This window comes from Panthera tigris, chromosome E1 (assembly GCF_018350195.1).
Source record: "Panthera tigris isolate Pti1 chromosome E1, P.tigris_Pti1_mat1.1, whole genome shotgun sequence".
Classification (NCBI taxonomy): Eukaryota; Metazoa; Chordata; class Mammalia; order Carnivora; family Felidae; genus Panthera; species Panthera tigris.
Window position 1 is genome coordinate 59,903,202 of NC_056673.1, and position 20,243 is coordinate 59,923,444.

Below are 20,243 nucleotides of genomic sequence, written 5' to 3' on the forward strand. Positions count from 1 at the left end.
GCGCCACTTCCTCTTCCGCGGCGTGTCACCGGCTGGGCAGGCGGTGGCGGGGGGGGGGGGGGGGGGGCAAGGTGCGGCCGCAGGTGAGCGGCGGGGGGCGGCGGCGCGCGCGGCGCGGTGCGGCCATATTAGGCGATCTCGGCGCCGCGGGAGCCCCGCCCGCCGCCCGGGAAGCCGCGGCCCGGGCAGCCCCGTCCCCGCCCGCCGCCGGCCCTGAGTCACCGGCCGGGCGGGGGTGGAAGTAACGGACGGGGGGCGCCGGGCGCGCTCCTCGCCTTATTTAGTCAAGGAGGCCGCCGATTGGCCGGCGGAACAAAGGGGCGGTGGCGGGCGGCCGGGGCGGGAGCGGAGGGGGCGGCGGCTGGCCCCCGCCCCCACCCCCGGTCCCCACCCCCGGCCGCCCGCGACCCCGCAGCTCCGCTGCCGGCGCGGCCCCGAGGATGGGGGTGGGGCTACCCGTGTCCGCGCCCCCCCCCTCCCGGTCCCGCGGCTGCGGGGGGTGCGGGGGATGCGGGGCTGGGTCGCCTCCCGGCGGGGGAGGAGGGGAGTGACGGCCCTTCTGGGAAGCACCGCCGGGAGCCGGGAGTACGTGGACGCGGAGGAGCCCTGCCCCAGGTAGAACTGGGCCCGCCGACCCCGGCGGGGGGGACGGGGGAGCGCCGCCTTCTGTGCCGTGATTTTTTTGTTTTGCAACCGGGCAGTACGAGGCCTCGCCCAAGGTCACCTCAGGGCTGTGCACTTGGAAGCTCGGGGCCGCCCCCACCCCGCCTGGAGCGGGAGAGGGCCCGGCGTCCCTGGGGAGGGGACCGCGCGGACGCGGCAGCCCCTGGTTCGGGCGAGCGGGGAAGCTCTGGGGAGGAGGGAGAGGGCCAGCAGTTGCGCCCTTGCCCAGAAGCGGGTGTGTCCTTTCCATCTTGAGGACAGAAACTTGGGCCTCAGAGAAATGATGTGATTTTTTTTTTTTTTTTTTTTCCCTAGCTCAGTGCTGGCTTTGGGCGACTTATTGTGACTTTGTTGCATTTCATTTTATCTTCCATGCGTTTAATGGCTGAGGAAATGGCGGGTCGGGGAGGTGGGGTCACCTTGCAGGTAACTGTGGTGGGGCTGAGACTTAGCTCGAGGCCTTGCCTCTGGGTCCTGGGCACTGCCTGGCAACCCCACGTGGCTGTCATCTCCCTGCTCTCTTCAGGGATGGTCCCCAGGACTTCTGCACTTGGTAGCGTGGCCACCAGCCCACCTGCACCCCCTACTCACCCTGCTAGCCTCCCACCTCTAGCCACCTCCCAACTAGTCATTACTTGTCAGGCACACAGGGCGGGTGACTTGGTGATGGGTCGGCGCCCCCAGCCTTTGGCCTGGCCATTCCCAGCTGCGAGGAATGCCTTGCCTTCTCCATGCAAATGCGACGTGGGATCCTGGTTTGGATCCTGGGACACAAAAAAGGAAGGCAACGGAAGAAGCAGTGAAATCTGAGTAAAGTCTGGAGTTTAATGCCAAGTGCCAAAGTTCCTCACGGTGACAGCCGAGCCACGCCTGTGTCAGGTGTTACCTTGAGAGAAACTGAGTGGGGAGGCTACAGCAAAGCTCACGCAGTCTTTGCTACTTTTCTGTAAATCTAAGATTACAATAAAAACTTCATTTTAGATCACCTAAGGAAAAGCAAAGTTTCCCTACCCGTAGGTCCCTGTCTTGTTCTCCCAGGCCTGTGGACAGATCAAAGGCAGGATGATTCTTCTTCTGCCTGTGTCTGCAGGGCGCTGGGCAGTCTCCCGTGGAGAGGGGGGCAGGCTTGGGCGGCTATGTCTGTCTGTCTGTCGGGAACAGTGGTCTTGAGGGCTGCCAAGGTAGACAAGGCCAAGTTCCTGCTGGCGTGGCCTGCTTGCGTCTGAGTTTCAACTCCAAGGGCAAGGTCAGGGCCACATACTTCTGGCCTAGTGCCCAGTGGGGGCCGTTCTGAGGGCACTGTATCTGCTGCGGCACACCTGGAAGCTGGGGCTCCAGATCCTCTCCCTGCAGAGCCTTCTGGTGGCTGGCCATTTGGTCACGTGCACCGCTGTGCGGGAGCCAGGCGCCGCCGGCTTATCACCGCCGCTCGTCCTGCAGCCGGAAGCTGTGAACCAGGCCTCTGCATGTGCCTGGGGAGGTGCCCTGAAACCATACCGTTTTGCAGGTGGGGAAAACAGGATTGCAGGGTACGCTCCCCACACGCAGTGTGGAGAGACAGGTGTACAGAGACACCCAGGCCAAGAGTCCCTGGGCCCCTCCCTCCTTAACCTTACCCACTGCTCCAGCAGAGGAGGGTTCCAGGCATTTCAAAGACGGGTGGGCCCCCGTGGAGTTTATCAGAGCTTCTGTCTCCCCATCCTGATGCAGCAGGAGCCAAGGAGGCCCCGGGAAGAGCACTGGGCGAGGAGTCAGGACCTGGGTTCTGGGCCAGGCTCAGCCTGTGCCAGCTGTGACCTCCCGCTGCCTCCTTCTGTAAAGAAGTGGGCTAGTCGTGCAGCCCGTCGGAGGCTCTGAGGCTGGCGGCCCTCTTGCACTAGACGACAGGTCTAGGGACCGGAGGCCACTGGGAGGTGAATCTTCCCTCCGCCCCAGGCCTCACTGCAGTTTTCTCAGCCTCGGGCTTTGACATCTCGGTGTTCAAGTTTTGGTTAAGAAACACTCAGTCGGCGCCTCTGTGTATCAGACCCAAGATTCCTGGGAGCAGCGGCCTTTGATGGGGCAGCTGGCTCCTGGCTCTGCTTCTGAGGGCACTCTTCCAGGCCTCACTTCCTGGGCCTCAGCAGGTAGAGTGGCAGCGCTCCCTGTACCACAGGGTGGGGGTGCGGGGCCCGATACCGCGGCCCAGCAGTGGTCAGTCTGCTGCCCGCCACCTTTGCCAAGAAAAATTATGTCGTGGACGCACCGTGGGCCCGCCTCACAGCTGCCTCCCCAAGAGGTCACCGCTCGGTCTCTGCACGGCCCTTACTCTCTGGGAGCTGCACCCACAGATTGCGGCGGGACCCCGAGGATTCAACCCAGGAGTCCGGGCCTCCGGCTGCTTCGCAACAGCCCCGCCTCCGCACGCAGCTCAGGCCAGACACCAGGTGCCCGCCGGCGACGGCACACGCCGCACACCCCTGACCTGCCGTGCTGTCTGTCCAGCCGGGCTGCCCGCCTCCGCTTCCGCGGGATCCGTGTTGCAAATCAGCTCCCTCTGCTCCCCGGGCCTGCCACTGCCTCGAGACCGAGCCTGAGCCCTTACCCTTGTGCTGGAAGCTCTCCGGTGGCCCTGCCCGACCCCCCCAACCCCTCACCTACTGCCTCTCTTGTTCACTGCCCTCCAACCTCAGTTTCCGGCTGGCTCTTCCTCTACAAGTTCTTCTGGTTGGCCGCCACTGCCCTGCAGGCCCCCAGACCTTGCCCTGGCCTCAGGTCCAGGCCCCCACCTCCTCCCTGAATACTGGTTATTCATTGTTTGTCTGCCCCCACCCTCTGCCCCAGAGTTTCCCCGGGGAACAACGGTGAAACTGGTGTCCCCTGCGACCGGAATAACGCCTGGCACCTTTGTGGCTGCAGGACGCCTGAACGGAGGCAGAAAGAATGAAGACGGAGCAGCCCCGGAGGGACCGTCACAGGGGGGCTGGGCGAGCTGTCCCCTACCCTGACTCCGGGATATGGCTCTAGGGCTGAGAGGGAAGGGTCGGCCTACCCCGGCTGGTAGGCTCGCAGGGCTGCAGGGGGCAGTGCTGAGGTGGTGGGGTAGGGCACAGAGAAAAGTGCGGGCTCACCCGCACCTCCCGCTCTGGCCCCGGCCTGCGGGAGCGCGCCCGGCCGGCCGAGCTCTCCCGACTGGGTCAGGGCCCCGCGCGGCAGGCGTCCCTAACGGCGGAGGCGGAAGGCATGGAGGCGATCAGGGCGGGACACCGGCAGGAGGCCGCTGCCCTGGGCGCCCCGTCCTCCCCGCCACTGTCGCGAGGGCTGCAGGGGGCGTGGAGAGAGTGGGCCAGGCTAGGGTCCAGCGAGGGCTCCGGACCGGTCACCCGACCGCTTGCTGCACCCTCGCTCCTCCGCCCAGGCTTCCCGGGAAGGCTGCGAGGCGCGCGGGGGCGGGGCCGGGCCGGCGAGGCGCGGGCGGGGCCCCGCCAGGCCCCGCCCACCCTCCTGGTGCTGGGTATCCGGCGGGGCGGGATGAGGGGCGAGGGCCCGACGCTTCGGGGGAGCCGAGGAACCCCCCCGGTGGGTGGGGCCGCGTGTCGTTATGGTCAGGGTGCGGTGTCCGGCCACGAGGCCACAAATTCTCGCGCGCCCCTCCCCGCGCCTGGGCCCGGCCTCCGGCCCCCGACTCCGGGAGCCGAGTCCCCGCGCCCTTGGAGGACCGCGCAAGTGACCCCGCACGGAAATCCAGAGGGCGGCCGAGGAGCGCGGAAGAGGCTAGCCCAGAGGCCGCGCAAGCTGGGGCTGGAGCCCGGGGGCGCCCTGACCTGTCCAGACCCGCACCGTCTCCGGGGATGCGCGCAGGGGCCGCCCGCAGCCCTTCTGCGCTCCCGCTGTTAGCGGCCCTCAGACCTGGCGTCGGAGCCGTCCGCCGCACCCCCGCGTCTCCTCTGGCTCGGCGGGGTGCGGGCAGGCGCGGCACCCTGATTCCTAGGCCCGCATCAGCGCGCACCTCTCCGGGTGGGCCACGGGCTGGGAATCGGGACACCCCCGAGGGGCAGCGAACTTGAAGGCCTGGGCCAGGAGACGGCGCCCAGCTCCGAGGCGGGCCCGGTGTGATTCCCAGGTGGGCCGCCAGGTGGGTCCCGCTAGCGGGGTTGGGCGCCTGGGGCTTAGCGAGAAATCCAGGCTGCACCGGTCTGCGCCGCCCTCTCCCCGCTACGCGGTGGGCCGAGCCCTCCCCAGCGCAGGGAGGGACCCCTACAGCCACTGACGGGGTTGGGGAGGCGCCCGGCACTGCGGGCCAGCCGCTGAGTCACTGCCGCCAGAGAGTGAGGGGAGTGGCCGGTGACCTCAGCCAGTGCCGACGCAGGGAGAGAAGGTGGGATTGGGGTCAGCCGGTGCCCAAGGCAACGGAAGGGGGAGGGCCGGGGCCTCGACTCAGCCAGACGGGGCCAGCCCACCATGATGCCCAGGTACCTTCTGTCCAGGAACAGACAGCGGCCACGGGGGGACACCAAAGCCAGGGCAGACCCGGACCCGATTCTTGGAATGCACAGTGCTGGTGCCCAGGGGATGGGGACGCAGGGGTCCAAGCAGCCATGCCCCGTCCGCTTCCTGGGCACACTGGGTTATTTTGACAGCTAGGCCACCCAGGCAGACGGCCAATGATAAGCAATTCAGAGAGAATGACATGGGGGCTCAGAGGCTGAGGCAAGTCCCAGGTCCCACGGCCAGAAAGGTGGGGCCCGGAGACAGCCAACTCTTTACTCACCCTGCTAGCTATGGGAGGCCCGCCCGTGTTGGAGGACAGAGGGGGTGAGTCCATTCCACTGGTCCAGGGGCGGTCCCAGGGCTGTGAGCGGCTGGGCTAGCCCCAGGAAGATGGCAGGGGGCGCTGGAGTGCCCCACCAGGGCAGTGGGGAGCCACAGAATGCCCTGGGGTGGGGTAGCGTGGAGGAGCAGAGGTCGCCCTGAAGGTGGAGTGGGGGGGTGGGGGGTGCAGAGACAGCATACTGCGAGGAAAGACAGATGATGCTCTTGGGCATTCGGGACACCTCCACCTCCCTCGGCGACGGGTGGGTTGGCCCCACCATACCACCGGGGACTGCGGGAGCCCACCCGCAGGAGGGGCCCCTACCCATAAGCACCCGGAGCGAACCTGCAGCTTAGCTGTGCTGAGCACCTTCCCAGACCCCTCTCTCCAGGCCCAGCTTTACACCAGGGCGGACGGAGTTTGGTGGGCCCCCTGGCAGGGCGGGGTACCCGCACAGGCCTGTATTTTACCCTTCCTGGGAAGGGTCGTTTGGGGAGTGAGGAAAATCCATGTTGAAAATGTTCCCTTTGGGGCGCCTGGGTGGCTCAGCCGGTTGAGCATCTGACTTCAGCTCCGGTCATGATCTCACAGTTTGTGAGTTCGAGCCCCGCGTCGGGCTCTGTGCTGCCGGCTCGGAGCCTGGAGCCCGCTTCGGATTCTGTGTCTCCCTCTCTCTCTGTCCCTCCCCTGCTCACATTCTCTCTCTCTCTCTCTCTCAAAATTAACTAAGCATAACAATAATAATAAAGAAAATGTTCCCTTTGGATTTTGAAGTCTTGACTCTGTGTCTTGTTTATGCTGTTGTTTTTGGGGAATGAGTGTCATTTGAATCCTGATCCAATGTTCAGGATTGTTTTGTGTTTTCTCTATGAAGCTTTAGGCTTCTCTGTTTCTGCCGAGCTGAGATCTCTGGGTGTGCTTCTGGTGAAGTCTCTTGGTCTGGACCACTTCTAGGCCCTGGCCACTCAGTACCCTTCGGTTCTGGTGAAACGTCGAAATGTCTTGTGTCCCTTCCAACACAGTTTGTTTCTTTCCTGGTTTATTTTTTTCAGCATTTCTGTTTTGGGATTTCTGTTATTGGGCGTCTTATCTCTCAGATGAATCCTTTAACATTATTCCTGTTTCTGCTCCCCCCCCCCCCAAACTCTCTGGGACATTTCTTTGACTTCTTCTGACCCCGTGATGGAATTCTTTATTCTAGTCATTATACTTTTCAACCTTTTTGTTTTGAGATAATTTCACACTTACTGTTTTCACATTTCCCACACTTGCCTCATTGTTCTTTATCTCTTCTCATTTCTCAACAGCTTGGGAGTTGGCCTCAGACATCCCGCCCTTTACTCCTTCATATTTCAGTGTGTTTTTCCTGAGAACAGGGACATTGTCTCACGTAGCTACAGTGCAGTGATCAAAGCCAGGCGATTTAACGTGAATAGGACACGTTCATCTAAGCCATCTAAGTGTATGTTTTAATGGTGGCTGTCCCAACAGTGACTTAACCCCGGATCACCTAGGTCATTGAGTTGCCATAAAGTCAGATAGTATATCCCCACGACCCCTGTCTTACTCTCTCGCCACTTAGAGCATCACCCAAAGGTGCGGAGAGTTTTACAAAAAGTGGACCAGCACAAAGGCCCGAGCTGATGCCCCTGGGAGCCATCTGACAGAGGACGGTGGGCACGTGCGTGGCTTTTCTCACTGGCGAGACTTCAGGCACACAGTTAGGTACTTACTGTGTGTCTGTGCTTGTCGGCGTGCGGGGTGTGGGCTGAGCCTCTGCGGACGGACGGCAGCTACGTGCATGTGTGTCTGCGGCTCGCTGTGTGTGCGTGGCCGCGTGTGAGAGTGCCGGGCTGCCCTCGTCACCTTCGGAGTCGCGGGCTCCTGACTGTCCCTGCCAGGTGTGTGTCTGGAAGCCCAGGTGGACGGTAATTACCCCCGTCGCTTCTTGGACTTGATCTGGTCCTGATTCTGAGCCCCGTGCAGCCAGGGATTTACTCTCAGATATTCTTGTGAGTGCTCCCTTCCAGTTCCAGAAATATGCAAAGGCCCTGGGGTTTGGGTGCTGGAAGACAGCAGTGGTCACAGGGCATCTGGACTTGCTGAGAGGCCCGCAGTCCTGCTCTCATGGTCCCTTCAGAGACGCTCAGCCTTGCGGGGGCCCTGGACTTCTGGCCGGGCTCAGAGGTCTCTCTCTCTCTCTCTCTCCCTACACCCCTCCAGAAATAACCGCCCCCTCCCCAGGACTTGTACGATTTTACAAGAGACAAGAGACAAGAGCCGAGCCGGGAGACCACACACCGGCTTCCTACCCAGACAGCGGCTCTCCACTTCGGGGGGTCGGGGTGAGGGGCGCACCCCGGAGAGGAGCCCATGAAAACCAGTATTTCAGGAGCTGCCCTGCCTTCAGGAGGAGCGGGGTTGGGGTAGGGCTGAGTGAGGGGGAGGGGCGAGGCCGGGGGCTGGACTTTCATGGGGAGCAGGTAGCACACGGGCGGGCACCCCCTGGCCCCCTCCCCACACTCTTCATCCCAAGGACTGCCCTGTCCTTTCTGCCCTGCAGAAGGGAGCCTGTCACCCTAAACCGCCTGCAGGCCTCCCGTAAACCAACCCAGGCCCCGCCCGTGTAAATGGAGCTCCAGAGCCGCAGAACTCCACCATGAAAGAATCATGAGGCACCCGAGCCTTGGGCCTGTTTTCAGGAACCATGCAGGAGGCCGGGCCTGGGGCGCCTGCCAAGCTGGCCCCCCCAGGAACAGATGCTGGGGCTGGGAGCATGAAAATCAGGGCCTTGGGCCAGGCCCAGCAGCCTCGAGGCCAGCGGGATAGCCCTCGCCTCGCCTCGCCTCATCTGGGGGGGCCAGGACCAGAAGGGGGCCTGGCGGAGTGGCCTGGCCCCCGGAGGGCATGGTGCCCGGAACTGAGTAGGACAGGAACTCTAACCAGAGCAGCAACTGTCCCGGGGCTGAGGCGGGGGCACTTGAGAGCCGGTGGGGCACTGGGGATTTCCTGGAAGGCATTCCCAGAGACTCACTGCCCTGCGGGGAGGGCACAACCGGCCTTGCTCTAGCAAGGGACCCGAGACCCGGGTCCGGGACAGGTGTGGCCCGTGGAGGTCCGTCCCTCAGGTGGTAGGGCTGCCCCGGTCTCCGTCCTGGGCCGTTTCCCGATTTCCAGGGCTCCAGGCCAGCCGAAGTGGGGACCCACCCCCTCCCCCGGCCTGTACACACACGGGGCCTGTGCCAACTCACGCCACCAGCATCCGCATTGCCCGGGCACCCGGCCTGGTACACGTGCCGGTCGCCATGGCAGCAAGCCGTGTGCCGGCAGGAGCCCCGGCGGGCCTTGCGCATCCAAGGCCGGTGGTCTAGATACGTAGGACCGAGAGTCCTTTTCCCGGCCGCCCCGGGAGGGGCCCGACGGGGTTGGGGAGGGAGGCCCTCCAAAGCCACCCCCCAGCATCCCAGGGAAGGGACGGCTTCCTGAGCTCTCCGGGGTCGATGCCAGGGGCCGGGGGCTTCAAGGCCCTCTCTGCTCCTGGCCACAGCCCGACCTCACTAAGTGGGGCTTGCGGCGGGGGATCTGTCCCAAGCTTGTCTGCTGGCAGCTCAGAGAGCTGAGGCAGCCCCTGCTTTGCAGGCCCAGCTTCCGCAGCAGGGTCCGCCCAGCTCTGTCCGTCTACAGCTGGCCACTCCCTGAAGGGGGCGCGGGGTGCCGCTCACACGAACAGCCCTTAAGCACCCATGAGGGAAAGGCACCTGTCCTCGAGTGACACAGGTCTGCAGCTGGTGCATCAGTCGGGCTGACATCCATCCTGGGGCCTCGTCCGGAGGTCGCAGATGAAAGCCCAGGTCAATGGACACACACGGGGGGCGCACGCCCCCACCCCCCAGGAGGGCAGTTTCAGAGGTGAGTGGGGTCAGGGGGCTTTGGAGGCCCCTGAGGGCATCCTGGACAGGCCCCAGACCTTGTGTGCCCCCAGACGGTGGCTGTGTGGACACCCCCTGGTGGGGGGCGTGGCCACAGGGTGGCACGTGTTTCCGTGAGGAGTGCTCCCCGTTGCCCGAGGACACCTCCAGCCCACCGCAGGCGCTCACGGGGAGTCTCAAACAGACTCCCTTGTGCTGCACGCAGCCTGATCACCCTCCGGGCGGCCATGAGTGGGCCCTGAGGCTGGGGTCCAGGGAAGCATCTCCGGGGCCGGGGCTGGCCCAGCAGCTGCCCGAGGCTCACTCTGCCCCGCCCCGTCCGTCCGTCCGCCCGCGGGCACCTGCACACACAACGTCCACACTGGTGCGCGTGCTGCAGGGTCTCAGCGCATCACACAAGGTCCAGACCTTCCCAAACATTCACAGTACTTACTGTGTGCCAGAGCCTCACAGGGGATCCGGAAAGGAACCACGACCCCCGGCAGGCATCTGGGCCTTGGGGCCGGAGGGGGGTGGAGGGTAGATCCATGCAAACTACCTGCCTCCAAGGAAGCCCGGGCTCCGAGGCCCACCCCTCAAGAGTCCCTTTGGGGGCTGAAAGGTCACCCCCTGGCTTAAACTGTGGGTCAGTGCCAGGCAGCCCCACCCCATGCCCACCTCGGGCTGTAGGGCCCCAGGACTGAGAGGCCACAGCCACTTCTGGCCCTGCCACCAAGAGGCCTCCTGGAGCCAGGCCCGCTTAGCGCCTGCCAGCTGGCCGCCCTCCCGCTGGGCACGTGACGCCCGTGAGCATCCTGCCAGCACCCGTCAGCACTAATGAGGCCTTGGTGCTAATCAGGCATCCCGCGCTCCGTCAGAGCTGGGAGTTGGGGGGACCTTGGGCATGCCCCGCAGGGCCCCCCCCCCCCACAGATGAACTGAGCAGTGCTGCTGGGCACGTGTCCCACGGGTGTTCCCAAAGCCCTGGGAGGTGGCACAAAGTGAGATCCAGCGAGGAACAGGTGTGGACAGCATCATGGCTTGTACCCCCAGACCACGGACATTTCCCTGGCATCGCAGCTAGGCCCGGGCCCCCGGGGCTTGGGAAGATCTTATCTGGGGACTATCTCTGGGGGCAGGACACATCTCCCTGCCAGCGGGTACCTGGCACACAGCCCAGCCAGGCACACAGTTGGTGCCCCCTCAATGCGTGTGGGTCGCAGAGATGGACGATGCCAGCCCCCAGGGAGGGCCAAGACCAGCCTCACTTGACCAACCCACGGCGTGCGCCGAGCTGTTGTGAGGTTTTGTGTCCAGGCCTGTCTCCCGGAATCCCACTCTGGCCCCCGCGAAGGGACATGTAACCCTGTCTGTCTCCCCAGTGTCTGCATGGGCCTCCAAGGGTGCTGCCCAGGGCTTGGAGAACGGAGGAAGCACTCTTGGGTCTTGTCCGCCCTCCCCGCTCCCTGGGGCCCACACACGCCCAGCCCCAGGCCCTTTCCCCCAGTGGGGGGCCCGTCATGGCCTCCAGAGGGTCGAAGGGGTGCTGCCGGAGAATCCGGGACCCACGAGGCCGAGGCGAGGCTCCGGAGGCTTGGCTGGAAATGCCCGTGGCCCCGGGCCCGTTCCCCAGGGAGGCCCGAGCGGCACACGCTGCAATGACGAAGAGGGCGCCACGGCTGGCCCGGGCCCAGGCCGGGCAGCTCTGCTTTCACCGCTTGGCTCCCAGCCCCGGAGGCAGGTGCAGGAGACAGACAGGCAGGGTGCGGCTGAGCTGACCCCTTCACGTCCCCAAAGATGGCCCCCGTGGGCTCAGGGGGAGCGAGTCTAGCCAGGTGGTCCCAGGGGCTGGGGCCGGGAGGGGCTGGAGGCAGGGGTGGCCGGCTTCCGGCCTCCCCCAGCCCGCTCTTCACATCTGACTGCTGAGAGGGCCTCGGGCCCCACAACCCCCTAGACCAGGCCCTGTAAAGACCTCACAGACCAGTCGCCCCGGCAACACAAACGACAGTTTAGGAGTCCCCAGGGCCACGCAGCAAGGCTGGCTTCGGCTCCGCTCACCGGGGGAAGGGGGAGAGTGGGCTCCCTGCGGTGCCTACAGCACGGGGGTGGGCTCCAGGCCTGGTCCTCCGGCCCTGGGTCCACACGGCCTTTGGGACACCATCTGCTCCACGCTCACGGTCCCATGTCACCTTCCCTCTGTGTGGTCCTTGAGGCGGGCATCGCTCTCTCCATCACACTACTGCCGTCTTGGCAAACCGGGGGCCTCTCCTGGGCCCCGCACCACCAGGCCGCCCGGCCGGCCTCTCCACACTGCCTGCACCCTGGCTTGGGCCTGGATGCCGCAAGGGCCGGGACGGGGGTGCCTGGGCGCACCTGGCCACTCAATGGCACTGACGCCCCCGCCTGCCACTCGCCCAGCCTGGGCCACCCTGGGAGAGGTACCAGGCGCGGGGCTGCGGGCTGCCTGAGTCGGGGGGCCGTGCTGGGCTCCTGGCACCAGGAATCAGAGAAGGGTAACTAGATCCGGCCGAGGATCTGGCGGCGGCTGCGGGCGGAGGGCTGCGATCGGGTTGCGGCCCCGCTGCGACTTTCCATCAGGCGGCTTTCTCTGCATCGGGAAGGAGCCGGGCTGGGCTGGAGAGTCTGTGCAGTGGGTCCGGGGGCCCTGAGGTGGGAGACACGTGGGAGAGAGGCCAAGAGGCGCGGGGGGCCGGGAGGCGGGGCACAGGGCCCGAGGCGGCGTGGGCCTGGGCGGCCGCCAGAAGACAACAGGGAGGTGGGCGGCCCTGGGCGGGAGGAGCTCTCCAGCCGTGCAGGCCCCGGGGCTCCGGCCGCTGACTCGTGAAGTCCAGGAGTGGCTGAAATCCAAGCTGGGGTAACGAAAGGCAGCCGCTGTCCCTAAGCCGGCACAGCTCTGATCCGCCCTCCCACCCGCCCTCCGCTGCCCGCGGGCCATGTAAGAACGGCCCCGGGGGCCCCGCAGCCGCTGGTCAGAGGGCAGCGGGTCCATGACGCCGGCCAGGCCTCCGGGGGACCTCGGGGGCCGTGAGCACGCGGAGAGAGCTTCCCGGGCCCCTCGGGGGCGGGGGGGCGCCGAGGGCCAGCCCCGAAGATGCCCACCAACGGCCTGCACCAGGTGCTGAAGATCCAGTTCGGCCTGGTCAACGACACCGACCGCTACCTGACAGCCGAGAGCTTCGGCTTCAAGGTCAACGCCTCGGCACCCAGCCTCAAGCGGAAGCAGATGTGGGTGCTGGAGCCTGACCCGGGGCAGGGCCCGGCCGTGCTGTTCCGCAGCAGCCACCTGGGCCGCTACCTGTCAGCCGAGGAGGACGGGCGCGTGGCCTGCGAGGCAGAGCGGCCGGGTCGTGACTGCCGCTTCCTGGTCCTGCCGCAGCCCGACGGGCGCTGGGTGCTGCGGTCGGAGCCCCACGGCCGCTTCTTCGGTGGCACCGAGGACCGGCTGTCCTGCTTCGCCACGGCCATCTCCCCGGCCGAGCTGTGGACCGTACACCTGGCCATCCACCCGCAGGCTCACCTGCTGAGCGTCAGCCGGAGGCGCTACGTGCACCTGTGCCCGCAGGAGGACGAGATAGTGGCGGACAGCAACACGCCGTGGGGCGTGGGCGCGCTCATCACCCTCATCTTCCAGAACCGGCAGTACTGCCTCAGGTCCTGTGACAGCCGCTACCTGCGCAGCGACGGCCGCCTCGTGTGGGAGCCCGAGCCCCGAGCCCGCTACACGCTGGAGTTCAAGGCGGGCAAGCTGGCCTTCAAGGACTGTGATGGCCGCTACCTGGCGCCCGTGGGCCCCACTGCCACGCTTAGGGCGGGTCGCAACTCGAGGCCCGGCAAGGACGAGCTCTTCGACCTGGAGGAGAGTCACCCGCAGGTGGTGCTGGTGGCCGCCAACCGCCGCTACGTGTCCGTGCGGCAAGGTAACGTGGGTGCGACCGGGCCGGCCACTCTGACCTCAGCGTGGGGGCTCGCTTGGGGCAGTGGCATCGTGTCCGCGCGGGTGGCGACGAATGGTGGCAGTGCACGGGGCAGGGGCGCACCTTGGGCCGCGTGTGGGGGTCCCGGCGGAGGGCCACTGGCTGCAGAGCCAGAAGGAGGGGGTCCCTCTCGGGACCACTGAGCCCTGGGCGTGCTGGGCAGCGGCTCGAGTGGGGGACGGGCAGTGCCCAGCAGGAGGCGGGCAAGGCCCAGGCCGGCTGCTGCGAGTGGCAGGGGGCTGCCCCCGCTGTCCCCACCCACCCCTTCTCTTCCACCGCTCCATTTTCTGAACTTTACAGGAAATTGGGGAGGGGGCTGAGGAAAGGGCCAGGAGCCAGCAGGAGTGCAGTGGGCAGGGCTCCGGTGCCCACACCACCCGTGCCTGACCAGTGGGGATCCTCCACCAACCCAGGGGTGGAATGAGGAGGGACCTTGGGGTCCCTCCAGGCTGGTGCCCGCCTTCCCCCCCCCCACCCCCTGCCCCACCGGGGCCTGGGCTTCTTGGTGGAAGGCACGGTGTCTGCCCGGTGGGTGCAGCCTGGTTCTCTGCATCCTGGATCATCGGTCACCTGCCTCGTGTGCCCAAGGGGCCTTTCCACGTGTGATCACACACCTACGGGGTGAACACGGGCAACTGCTGCTTCCTTGAGAAGAAGCTGAGGTTCCGGAGTGGCTGGGCCCAGGCCGGCAGTCATGGCTGGCCCTACTTGGGCTCCTGGGTGTGTGCACCCTGATCTGGCCCCTGGTCCCGCTGGCAGAGGCCCAGCCACTAGCCCCCTGGTGGTGGGGGGGGGGGGGGGGACAGCCTTGCTGTGGCTGTGGGGGCCCTGCCTGGAGTCAGGGTTCCCGAGACCAGTCCTGTGTGGGGACGGTCATCCGGCAAACCCCTCCCGCAGGCCTGTCTGGACCGTGGCCAGGTCGCGGGGCACAACGGAGGACAGTCAGCCCTTGTCCTTCCCAGCACAGGCCCTACAGTCCAGCCGCACGGCTCTCTGGCCTGCGGGAAGGCCCCTGTGGTTGGTTCGTCAGCAAAATGCAGCCAGTGGTGTGTGAAGGGCTTCCTCTGCGAGGGTCAGAGGAGGTGTTGGACACAAAGGCGGCTGTGCGTGTTCAGCTGGCGAGCAGGGCCGCGGTGGCACTGGAGGTGGCGACAGGGACAGTGCTGGTGGCGGTGGTGCCTTCTGGACTGTTCTCCCGTCTCGGGACCACCGTGCACCTGCCTGTCCCTTTCCCGGGGGAATCCCCTACTAAGGGCAAGCTCTGCCTTCCAGGGTAGAAGCCGGACACGCCCCACGTTCGCCTGCTAGGTCCTTTGCAATAAGCCTGAGGGCATATGACCTGCCCCCCACCCCCCATGTTCAGATGCTGACCTGGCAGCCAGTGGCCTGTGGGGGGACACGGGGGCTGCCGAGGCAGCCGGAGCTGCAGGTTCTGCCGAGTGCTGGTGGCTTCACCCCAATGCTGTTGCCGGCCGGGCAGCCCCAAACCCGTCTTCCTCCCCATGGGGTGTCTGGGAGCACCCCACTGGCCTGCACGATCTTCTTTTACCTCCGTCAACCAGAGCCTGCTTGTTTCTGCTGCTTCCACCGCTGGCCTTCAGTGACGCAATGTGGCTAACAGAAATATGGTCCCGAATGGCTCAAGGACACGAAGTATCTCATATGAGTGCAAGTCTGGAGGCCCCGGGGTCGTGGGGTCGCAGGCAGGACACCACTGCCTGTCCAGTGGCGTCATCAAAGCCCTTTGCTCGCTTCTCATGGGGCCGCTCTCCTGGAACAGCTCCGACATCGGGCTGGTGCCCTTGTGGTCACAAGACGGCTGCTGACAACAGCCGTGTGAGCTGGAGCCCCTCGGCCGCGGTCTGTCTGGAGGGGTGTGTGACCGGAGATGCCCAGGACGCTGGCCTCAGAGGTGGCAGTGGCGTGCGGCCCCGGCCGAAGCCCACAGCGCCCACGGGCACTGGACACTGTCAGCACTGCTGATGGGACGGTGGCGGTGGAGACAGACCCCGCTTTGGAGGGACGGCCTTGGGAGCCGGGCAAGGACCCCAGGTCTCACCCTCTCTAGCACAGGCCCTGCCTGGCGCCCGCCCCACCTTCCTGGGGACAGGCTTGGACAGGATCTGGCCCTGACCCTCAGGCCCCCATTCCCTCCGGCCCCACCAGCCGGACACGCTGGAGGCCAGCCTCGTCCGGAGCTCTATGATGTGTCACATCACTGGAAACAGGGGCGTGGTTCATGGGAACATACCAGGGAGGCTCCGGTGCCTGCCCTCTCCCCCCACCCCACCCCAGCATGAATGTCCCCTGTGTCCCCCTTCCAGGAACCCCAGGCAGAGCCTCAGATAGTCTTGCCCTCCCTCAAGGCTCCTGGGAGACCACACATGTGAGAGGGGGGCTGGGGAGGTGACAGGGGGGCCAGCCTCCGCTCAGTGGACCCCAGGCCCCAGCTGTGTGTCCTGGGCGATGGCTTGAGGAAGAAAGGGACCCCACTGTGCCCACCCAGTGGCTTAGAGTGAGTTATAAATAGAGGCTGGTGTAAGGCTTGGGTCGAGAGGGCAGAGGCAAGCTGATTACCTGACGATTAGCAGAGGCAGGGGATTTGCCGGCACGGAAGGGCCCGGCTCCCGGGGCTGTGGCGGGACCTGGGCCAAGGACCTTCAGGGAACCAGACGTGGAGATCTGCAGTGAGCCCACATGGCCATGGGGGCCCCCGCCCTCCGAGAAGTGCCTTCCAAGTCTTAATTCCAAAGGGTTCTAGATGGGAGCCCCTCTGTCTCCAGCGTTGCCCCCAAGCATGCTTTTCCCCACCTTTCCGCTCCCACCCCCCGACCCAGGGAGAGGCGTGAGGGGCTTCCCATATCCTCCCTCCAGGGGTCAACGTCTCAGCCAACCAAGACGAGGAACTGCATCATGAGACCTTCCTGATGCAAATTGACCAGGAGACAAAGAAGTGTACCTTCTATTCCAGCACGGGGGGCTACTGGACCCTGGTCACCCATGGGGGCATCCAGGCCACGGCCACACAAGTGTGAGTGTGTCCCCATCTCCGCAGCACCTTCACTTCCACATCTGCCACCATCACCACCTCCACTACCACCTCCGTCACCACCGTCACCTCCATCACCATCACCTCCACCGTCACCTCCATCACCACCACTATTGTCACCACCACCACCACTGTCACCACCATCACCTCCACCACCTCCGTCACCATCACAACTGTCACCATCACCACCATCACCTCCACCTCTGTCACAACTGTCACCATCACCACCATCACCTCCACCTCCGTCACCACCATCACCAGCACCATTACATCACCCCCATCTCCAGATCCATCACCACCGCTGTCACCTCATCTGCACCAGGAGGACCACTGGAACGAATGCCCACTGGGGTGAGGGGCAGCTCCTAGTGGTGGTGGGTGTGCCAGAAGAAGGCCAGTGTCTCCCCCTGGGGGGGTTGGTCCCGGACCTGAGGGGGACGGGGAAGCCTGACCCTGAGCTCCCAATGTCTTGCTGCTCCGAGGGGACCATGCCCTGCCTTTTCCAGCTCGGCCAGCACCATGTTTGAGGTGGAGTGGCGCGGCCGGCGGGTGGCACTCAAGGCTAGCAATGGGCGCTACGTGTGCATGAAGAAGAATGGGCAGCTGGCGGCCACCAGCGATTTTGTGGGTGAGCACTCCTCACCCGTCCTGGGGAAAGAGGGCTGGGCTCTCTGCGCAGAGTCCCGGTCCCTACTGAGAACCCGTTCCTGCCCCCTGCATCACTGCTGCCACAGCGCTTGGTAAGCAACGGTCATCCTTGCTGGTCCAGAAGAGCGCTCGGGACACCAGGGAGCAGTCGGAGCCCAGAGCGCCCTCATCTCCACCGTACATTTGGGGGGACCTGGGGCTCAGTGGCCGCGGGCCCCTTGCCAAGGTCACCAGTGGCCGTGGCCCACGGGGCCCACAAGAGGCGCCAAGAGTCCGGGGGGCCCTTTACGTGCCCCGCCCACCTCACCCAACCCGGGAAGGCGGCAGGCGCGGGGCCACCCCTCAGCCCCCCACTCCGCCCACCAGGTGAGGACGAGGAGTTCATTCTCAAGCTCATCAACCGCCCCATCCTCGTGCTGCGGGGCCTGGACGGCTTCGTCTGCCACCGTCGTGGCTCCAACCAGCTGGACACCAACCGCTCGGTCTACGACGTCTTCCGCCTGAGCTTCAGCGACGGCGCCTACCACATCCGAGGTGCGGATCCGGACGGGAGTCGGGGGCGGGGGGCGGGGGCGCGGCGATCGGAAGGGCCCGACAGGACCCCCGCCGACCGCGTCCCCCGCCCCCAGGCCGTGGCGGCGGCTTCTGGTACACCGGCAGCCACGGCAGCGTGTGCAGCGACGGCGAGCGCGCCGAGGACTTCCTCTTCGAGTTCCGCGAGCGCGGCCGCCTGGCCATCCGCGCCCGGAGCGGCAAGTACCTGCGCGGCGGCGCCTCGGGGCTGCTGCGCGCGGACGCGGACGCTCCCGCCGGGGTCGCGCTCTGGGAGTACTGAGCGGGCGGCCGGCCTGTCCCCCATTAAAACCGTGTCTGTGTCGCAGCGGCCGGCGGGCTCCGTGGCGCCACCGGGCGGGGAGGGGTGTACGCGGAGGGTCTGCGCCTCGGCCCGGGGGGTCGTTCGGCCTCCCCATGCCTCCGCGCCGGAGACCCAGGGTCGGGGAGCTGGGCCGGGAGGAGGGTCCAGGCGACGGCACACCACCCCTCCCGTCCAGGGCAGGGACAGCCCGGACCTTCTCTGGCTCCACCTTGGTTTCCCCCCAACCCCCACCAGCTGCTGTCACCTGTTGGCCACACAGCTGCTCCCCAACACCCAGGGAGAAGAGCCCCCCTTCCACCCGGCGGGTCGGGGTGGGGGTGGGGGTGGGGCTGCCTGGTCCGAGACCCCGCGTGTTGCAGCTTGCAGGGGCTTCGGGGTGAGGTGTCTGCTCACACTGTTCTCCCCAGGGGCAGGGTTTTGGAAAGCCCTGGAAGCAAAAGCGACCCCACCCATCCCAAGCAGGGCTGTGTCTGGCTAACCCTGGGGAGAGAGCCCCTCTCAGGCCCTGCACCCACTTGGTTGCTACCAGGCCAGGAAGGGGGCTCCAGGCCTCCTATTCCCAGGGCGCCCCCCCCCCCCCCCTCACAGACCCTGAGCCTGGGCACCTGCAGGCTGGGCTCCCTGTGGCCAGGCCGGATACCAGGACAAAGTCTGTGGTTCACCAGCCAGCACCCAGAACCCCCAGCCCTCCAGGACCCCCACCCAGGCCGATTCCCCTTGGATGGGCTGGGTGACCTAGGCCATGAGGTGAGAGCCTAGGGGGAGAAGTAGAACCCGGGGGCTGGGGGAAGGGGTAGTACACGGCCAGGTGGCCTAGAGCCTGAAAGGAGGGGAGACAGCAGACGCCCTGCCACGAGGCCTACATCCCTCTCCAGACCCTGGGCAGCCCCTGCCCGGGGGCCCAAAGCCCCACCCTCTCCCCCAGTGAGTCCAGCCAGTGTGGGCCAGTTGGGACTGGGGCACTTTGGGGAGGGGGTTCAGGGCAGGGGGTGCAGAGTGGATGTGCTGGACCAGAGAGGGGAGGAAGGGAACCCCTTTCCCTCCCCTCCCAGGCCCCTCCTGGGCCTGGCCTGCTCCTGGCCTCACCGCCTTCCCCCTGCCTTGAGTACAAGGAAGGGCGGGACCCAAGTGGGTCCTTTCGTCCAAGGTGGCTGAGTTAACCCTTTTAAGACCACACACCAGAGCCTAGGGGAGGCAGAGGCAAGAAGCCACGGCCTGCGCTGCCCCCTGGTGGCATCCAGGGCAGGAGAATTGGGGGGCTCATCTACTCAGGGCTCACCCCGTGCAAGAAGGCAACAGGCCTGCGTTTGCACGAAAAGATAGCCTCGGGGGTCCTCCAGCTCCCGTTTATTGACCTCTGCCAGAGAGTACACTTGGCCCCAGGCACCTGCTGAATGGAGCCCACACAGCGGCTGCAGGGGGCAGGCAGGGAAGGTGCCTGGGTCACCGGGAGGGGACAGCTGGGGTGGCAATAAGGGTGTCTTGGCACCCCCAGTCCGAGAAACAGACTGGAGCAGGTGGAGGACGGTCTCGGGTGGCTCGGAGCCGTGCGCGGGGGACGGAGAACCACAGGCAACAGAGACGACGGCTGAGGGACACCTGGTGCTCATCCCGGGCGTCCCATCCCGGACAGGGCGCCGAGAGGGCACCCGGGAACACGAGACTCCCCAAGCACCCGGCTGGGCTGAGGTCGGTCCCCTGGCCTGTGTCCCATTTGCCATCAGCCCCCTGCAGATCTCCGCCAATCCACAAAGGTTCTACACAGTCCCCTTCTCTCCGCGACGTGTATTCTCCTTTTCCGGAGACTGCGTGGTCTGCCCCCCCCCGCCCCCGCCCCCCCCACCAGGGGCATCCAGCCAGCAGAAGCGCTTTCCCGCCACTGCTGCTTCTCCATCCCTGCCTGGAAGGCCCAGTGCTCAGGCCTCCCAAGGGCGACCCTTGTGAAAGGCCCAGTGAAAGGACGGAGTGGGGGTGGGGAGCTGTACGCTGGGGACCAGGGACAGCCAAGCAAATGCCAGGTGCTGGGGTGGCGGTCCCAGCACTGCTCTTTCCACACACTTGCGTGCCCACCGCCTCCGTCACTCCTCCCTCCTGCCCTGGAGCAGCCTCCAGTGTGGGGTCCGTGGGGCGACCACCCACTCTCCCGGGCTCTGACTGGAGCCCCCCCCACTGGCCCCTCTCCCTCCCCAGAGATGTCCTCGGTTCTCCCTGGGAGGGACTCGCGTGCCCTGAAGGCCGGGTGGCCACTTCACCCCAGTGCTGGGGACTCCCTACTGGCCCCCAGGACCACGGAGAGGCCAATGCGGGGTTC

At 66.0% G+C, this 20,243-nt stretch overlaps 1 protein-coding gene and 1 long non-coding RNA gene across 2 annotated transcripts; one reads left to right on the forward strand and one right to left on the reverse strand.

Moving 5' to 3' along the window:
• Positions 1–1,468: 1,468 nt before the first annotated feature.
• LOC122233542 lies at positions 1,469–3,389 on the reverse strand. The gene is made up of 2 exons (XR_006211138.1): positions 2,280–3,389; positions 1,469–2,148 (listed from the first exon to the last, which is right to left on the reverse strand). It is a non-coding gene; the product is annotated as an uncharacterized LOC122233542 (long non-coding RNA).
• A 7,673-nt stretch (positions 3,390–11,062) lies between these two features.
• On the forward strand, positions 11,063–17,915 carry FSCN2 (fascin actin-bundling protein 2, retinal). Its single transcript, XM_042966396.1, has 5 exons — positions 11,063–13,301; positions 16,233–16,389; positions 16,914–17,035; positions 17,422–17,589; positions 17,685–17,915. Exons 1-5 carry the CDS (start codon positions 12,476–12,478, stop codon positions 17,888–17,890), a joined length of 1,479 nt encoding a protein of 492 aa, XP_042822330.1. The 5' UTR covers positions 11,063–12,475; the 3' UTR covers positions 17,891–17,915.
• The last annotated feature ends 2,328 nt before the right edge of the window (positions 17,916–20,243 follow it).

Bases quoted from the DNA above. Each gene is read 5' to 3' on its own strand.
- FSCN2 (XM_042966396.1), top strand. From the start codon at position 12,476: ATGCCCACCAACGGCCTGCACCAGGTGCTGAAGATCCAGTTCGGCCTG. The intron at 17,036-17,421 runs GTGAGCACTCCT...TCCGCCCACCAG, and splicing joins GGCCACCAGCGATTTTGTGG to GTGAGGACGAGGAGTTCATT. The intron at 17,590-17,684 runs GTGCGGATCCGG...CCCCGCCCCCAG, and splicing joins CGGCGCCTACCACATCCGAG to GCCGTGGCGGCGGCTTCTGG.